The sequence below is a fragment of the Anser cygnoides genome, chromosome Z (genome assembly GCF_040182565.1).
Source record: "Anser cygnoides isolate HZ-2024a breed goose chromosome Z, Taihu_goose_T2T_genome, whole genome shotgun sequence".
Lineage (NCBI taxonomy): Eukaryota > Metazoa > Chordata > Aves > Anseriformes > Anatidae > Anser > Anser cygnoides.
In genome coordinates, this window is record NC_089912.1 from 16,639,195 (window position 1) to 16,645,474 (window position 6,280).

At 60.2% G+C, this 6,280-nt stretch overlaps 1 protein-coding gene across 1 annotated transcript; it reads right to left on the minus strand.

Moving 5' to 3' along the window:
• Positions 1-1,556: 1,556 nt before the first annotated feature.
• FOXE1 (forkhead box E1) lies at positions 1,557-2,464 on the minus strand. Its single transcript, XM_048051754.2, has one exon. It carries the CDS (start codon positions 2,436-2,438, stop codon positions 1,572-1,574), a length of 867 nt encoding a protein of 288 aa, XP_047907711.2. The 5' UTR covers positions 2,439-2,464; the 3' UTR covers positions 1,557-1,571.
• Between the last annotated feature and the right edge of the window lie 3,816 nt (positions 2,465-6,280).

The window sequence follows — 6,280 nt, forward strand, 5'->3', positions numbered from 1 at the left end:
AAAGATGCCGTCTCCATCCTTGGATGTTGTCTAGACTTAACAGGATAGCCCCCCCCAAAATGGTCTGACTCATTGCTGACCCTGCTTTGACCATGAGGTTGGAACAGAAACAGATTGTATCTACCTGTACATGTAAGTGTACCCTCTCTCTCCTCTTCCAAAGCTCCTGCTGAGGCTCCCACTGCCCTTTCCACCTCCCTCTCCCCATCCAAGGCCCCGCCAATTTTCAGGACCCTCTCACCAACCTTCTCCTGGCCCTGGCTGTGCAGTCTCACACCTTAATGGGAAAGGGGAGCTGGAAGAGATGCCAGCAGTGGCAGGACTGCATCTGCTTCCTCCCTGCTGACAACTCCAGAGCCCTGGGCATCTCTCAGGTCCTCAGTCCCCTTCCTGAGGTGGTGAGATCTGTCTGGAGGGATCTGCTTGGGTTTCTCCAGGCACCTACTTGGAAGCCTTTGCCTATTGTTTGTCCCCTCTCCACGTTCTCCTTTTGCCTTTTTCCCAACCTAGGAGAGCTTGAAAGAAAAGCAGAGCAAGCAGAGATCGAAAAACACCATGTCCTGCCTCTCACTTGTTTCAGGAGAAGTTGCCCCCCTCCCCCCCCCCCCGAGATGCTGGTCTCTCTAGGCTACACCCAGAGCTGGGCTGACTTTAGGATCAGAAAAATTTAGGATGGAAGAACCCCTGTAGATCTCTGGGCCAAACCCCTGTCCAAAGCAGGTCCAAATTCATTTCTGGATCCAGCTCCAAAACAGACCTGGTTGCCTGGGCTTTGTGCAATCACACCGGGAAGACCTCTAAGGGCAGAAATCCACCGGCCTCACCGGGTCTGGAAGAGATTCCAGTGGTTGAGCACACTTATGGGAAAAGTCTCTACGCATCAAGCCCCGCTGCTCCCCCAGGCCCCTGCAGCGAAGCACGAACCCCCAGCGGGATGTGGCTCGCAGCACCTGCCTGCACCCCAAGCCTTCCCCAGCTCCTATAACCTCACTGGCAAGCCCTAGCACTAGTGTGGCACACAACCCTGTGCCACTTCAGGGACCCGCTGGCACGCTGGTGCTTTCGTGGCCATGGCTCATGAGGCTGGGGAATGCGTCCTCCCGCCTCCCTCCAACCCGAGGTTCTGTTGTGCGAGCAGAGCTGTGAGCAACGGGGAGGTCTTTGAGAGGGAGATCTTCGAGAGGGAGATCTTTGGGAGTGAGATCTTCAAGCGTGAGATCTTCAAGCGTGAGATCTTTGAGAGGGAGATCTTTGAGAGGGAGATTTTCAAGCATGAGGTCTTCGAGCATGAGATCTTTGGGAGCGAGGTCTTCCAAGGGGTGCATCGGGACGGAATGGGGGAAGACGGTGGGCACCTTGAGCACCCGCGCAGGCAGCGAGGCAGCACAGGAGCGGGGGTGCTCGCCCCTTGCAGGCACCCGGAGCTCCCCGGGCCCCTTCCACCAGCCTCCCCCCGCACCCAGCGGGCCCCCCCATGCCCGGGCAGCCCCGCTGCGGGGGGTGAGCGCTGCGTCCTCCCGCATCCCCGCGGCCACCCGTGCTCGGGCGCTGCTCCGGGCGCCCGCGGCGGGTCAGAGCGCCGGGACGAACCTGTCGGGGCCGCCGGGGAAGGCTCCGTGCCGCGGCCCGTGCTCGGCGGCTCCCATCTGCCCGCCGGGGCCGTAGGAGTGGGGCAGCGGCGCGTAGAGCCCGGCGGGGGCCGGCGGCGATGCGGGCAGCACGAAGCGCCCCGGGGGCGCGTACAGGTGCCCGGGGCCGGCCGGGGCGTACGGCCCGGGGGCGGAGGGCAGCGGCCCGTAGCCGTGGGGCAGGGCGGCGGCGTTGCAGCCCTGAGCGGGGCAGGAGGCGGCGGAGAAGGCGCAGGAGGCGGCGGGGTCCGGGGGCAGCTCGGCGGCGGCGGCGGGCGGGGGGAAGAGGCGGCAGGGGGCGGCGGGGCGCTCGGCGAGGAAGGCCGGGTAGGTGGAGAGGTCGCTGCGCTTGAAGCGCTTCCTGCGGCGGAGGAAGCTGCCGCTCTCGAACATGTCTCGGGCGTGCGGGTCCAGCGTCCAGTAGTTGCCCTTGCCGGGGCGGCCGGGCTCCCTGGGCACCTTGACGAAGCAGTCGTTGAGGGTGAGGTTGTGCCGGATGCTGTTCTGCCACTTGCGGGGGCTGTCGCGGTAGAAGGGGAAGCGCTCCGTGATGAAGCGGTAGATGCCTCCCAGCGTCAGCCGCCGCTCGGGCGCCTGCCCGATGGCCATGGCGATGAGGGCGATGTAGCTGTAGGGCGGCTTGCCCCGCTCCGCCGGCCGCTTGCGACGACGACGACCGCCCCTCGACGTCCCCCCCGTCGCCGCCGCCGCCGCCGCCGCCGCCTCCTCGTCCCCCGGCGGCGCCGGGTCCGCCTTCAGCGGCGGCGGGGGGCCCGGGGGGCCCGGGGGCAGCCGGCTCTCGGCGGTCATGCGGCCGTCGGGGCGGCCCCGCCGAGCCCAGGAGGCGCAGCCCGGCCCCGCCGCCGCCGCCGCCGCTTTTATGGGGCCGTGTCCGGCGGCTCCGCGCCCCGGCGGCGGCCGGCACTCCCCCTGCTACGCCCCGCGCACCGGGAGGCGCGGGCAGGGCCGGGCGTGCCGCCGCCGACGGGGCGGGCAGGGGCAGGGGCAGCGCCCCGATGCGGCCCCACCTGCCCCGACACCGAGCCCCGATGGGGTCCCCCCCGGCCGGGGGTTTCGCGCGGGGGTCGTGGCGGTGCCGCCTGGGGACCCCCCCGCACCTCCGCAGCCCGGTGCTCGGCCGGTAAAGGCGTGCAGGAGGACGGGGAGAGGCAGAGCCCAGCGCGGGCACAGGGTGTGAGCGTGGGCTTCGGGTGTGCAGGGTGCGCTCGGACCGCAGCCCGCTCCGCCAGGCTCCAGCAGCGACTCGGTGACCCGCGGGCTGGTGCCACCTGCTTGTCCGTGGTGCCCGTGCCACGGGACGTCACCTTCCAGCGCGGAAGGTCCCCTCCGGGGGTTCTCCGTGCATGGTGATGGGGCGTGCTTGGCCTGACAGCTCCCTCCTGGCTCAGATGCTGGGCGTTTGGCCACAGGACGGTGAGTCCGAGCGAGTGCCGTGAGTACGCCCGGCTGGCAAGGGATGCTGCGGCACCTGCCTCAGTGCCGGGGGCAGCGCAGCCCATGCACTGCTGGCACGGGAACCCCCATAAGCCAGCGAGTAAAGGGATCAGCATGCGCAGGAGTCATCAGGAAAGTGCATGCAGGAAGAGCACGCGCAGCTACACAAGCGTGCAAGGGCACTGGCACAGGCTTGAGGATGTGCATGGTGTTCCTGGGCGTGCATCGGGATGCATGCGTGTGCACAAGCACGTGGCACAGGGCGTGAATGTCTCTGTGTGTGTGAACGTGTGCCGGAGTGGATGGGGATAGGTGTGTGGTGGGGCTGACATGCAGAGGGACGGGGTGCCCACAGGTGTGTGCAGGTGCTCTGTGGGGCTGGACTGCTGGTAGTGCTCATGTCTTGGTGCCTCCTGCCAGTTCTCCCAAAACTCATGTCAACCGCGTGCGGAGTCTGCAGCTGTGGGAAGAGCGCTCCCAAACCCCTCAGGGTCGTTGCACAAATGGTCTCTAAATGAGTGAGGGGAAGCGGGAGATGTGCATCCCAGTGAAACAGCAGTCCCTTGGCGGTTTCCAACAATGTCATTTCTCCACATAGAGAAAAACCAGCATGTCTGAGGAGCCATTTGCATGTGGAAAACAAGCCCAAGCCCTGGTTCCTCGCTAAATAAGGGGACGCTGAGTCTCAGGCCACCTACATATTTCTACAGCTTCTAGCAGAAAAAATACAAGGTGGCACCATCTGAGGACCCAAGTGTGCTGCCCCAGATGCTGGATGCAGACACGTGGCAGCATTTCATGTCGCGTGCTGCAGCGCTCGACCCAAAAGAGTCCTCCTCCCGTAGTGATACCCATGTTGCTGGAGTATGCAGAACACGAGGATGGTGTTATGAAGAAGCAGACTCCCTCAGCATGAGAGCAGCATAGCTGCCTCTCCTGCAGTGCTCTGCCCTCTGGTTCACAGAAAGCTGTATCTGGGCATGAATCTTCCTACCCGTTTTTCCAAAAAGCAGCTCAGTGTTTCAGCCACCTCTGGGGCTGCGTGTCTTGCTGCGCCATGCCAATTCCGTGCCTCCAGAGGGCAAAGTCAGATCATGCTTCAGTTTGCACTGGCAGACGACGGGGAACAAAAGAGGTGTGCACTGAGGTGGGATGGCGTGCCGAAAAGCTGCTTTTGCCCTTCCTGCTGTTGGTGAAAATCCTTTCAAGAAATCCCTTCCAAGAAAGCCCTTTCCTTGGCAGATCCCAGCATGTAAGCAGTGTGAACTGGATACCGAAATAGCACATGTTGGCTGCTGTTCCTGCTCCTCTCCTCATGCTAAGCTGTAATGCCAGCTTTTGTGAGTGAAGTGGCGTTTGTGTAGCGTGGTGGCCTGCTGGTTGTCCTCAATCTGATATTATCATCAGGCTGTTTAAAAACACTTCCAGCTCTCCACTCTGGGCACAGGAACACATCCCGTCTTAATGACTGGTGTGTCTTGGTTTCCAGTGCTATGGGATTCACCCACGTGGGTCTTGGGCTGCAGCTTTCCTACCCCGGTATGTCAAAGTGGTGCCTGTCGCTGGAGCAAGAGCATTGGTGCTCTTCGTGTTCGCAGACACTTTTTTGGTTCAACTACGCTGGAGGAGGGACAAAGTTTTCATAGAGAAAAGAAAGAATCGAATGCTTTTAGGTAGTCTTGTCCCCGGCGTTGATTTACCAAATACAGTTGGAAATGCCACACGCTGGTTAAACATTCATAGTGCAATAGAAAGCGTGTGATATCTACAGGACAGTTAGCCATACAAAAGCTATACCTCGGCCTTTCTCTCGGTACCAGGGACAGAGTTTCGGAGAGCACCAGCAGAGCCAGCATTTTTTTCCATCTGAATTCCCCAGCTCAGATCCTGCCTTTGGCTGAGGAAAGAGCTCGCTGATTTTGAGACCAGGCACTACAGAATGTGCCCTGCACGAGAGCATTATGCCATGGCCTCTCGAGACTGGGGTTTGTTGGTACCACTAGCTGCCAAAGAATTATTCCTGCCAAAAACCCATCTGCTTGGATCTCTGAGAGCAATTTCAAACCGTGGAATAAATCCAGTCCTCTAGGCTTCATTCCCCTTAGTACCTCCTGTGCTACAAACCACACCCTTGCGATCCCTCGGGAGTAAAGTGCTGGGAAACCCTGCTCTCTGTGAGCCCGCGACCTGAGGGGCTTCTCCCACCTCCTCCAGGCTCGAGGGGAGCAGGCACCAAGTGTGTGGACACCCCCTCGGTGGCAGCACACTCACGGTGCTGGTTCCAACATTAGAAAGCCTCCCATCTTTGAAGGGAGACGGGTTTTGTTTTGCCTCTGTGTCCCAACAACAGCAGAGATGTATTCAACGTGCCCCGAGTCATGGGTTCACCAGCGCCAAGTCCCAGATCAGATTGGCTGAAGACAAATGAAATGAAAACACATATCCCGTGGCACAGCCTGCACCCTGAGCACAGCTGCCTCTGCAGGGGGGTGACACCTTTGTTTTTCTACTCGTTCTGTGTTTGGCACGAGGTCTCCACTGCTGGAAGCGTGAAGAGCATCAAAGCCAGACAATTTACTGCGCTTTATGACAAAGGACCCCTACCTGCAGCCCACGACTAAGATCCAAGGGGGGACCGCAAGGCTGGGTCTCCTGGAACAGGAGAGGCGATAGGGACATCCTTCATTCACTTCCAGAGCTTGTGCCCACAAAGGACAGTCCAAAATCACTGAGTTTAAGATATCTTTCATCTGACTGGAGGCAGCAGGGGACAAAGGCAGAGGGGTGGTTGAGCACACCTAGAGCTTGTTGTGCAGAACGAGGTGAAATCTCTGAGGGAGAACGGAGGTGTAGCTGTGGCCACATGGCAGAAGAGGGGATGGAAAGCAACAGACAAATGGGACACTCTGCATCAGTGGCCTGGTTGGTTATTATCTGTTATGCTTTCCCAAATTAATGCCACTTCCCACCCCCTGGTTATGTTTCTGGACCTGGTTTGCAAGACAGTTAGGCTGCCCATTCTTGCCTTTGTACCCCCAAGAAATCAATGGGAGTTGAGCAGTTCTGTCAGATGCCGTGCAGAGAGGAGCTGACTTTTTCTGGGGACGTGCAAAGCAGAGTCAGGCTCTCCCCTCTAAAACGAAAATCACTTGTTATGCCTTTTTTCTTTTTTTTTTTTTTGGCAGGTGGTGTGAGGT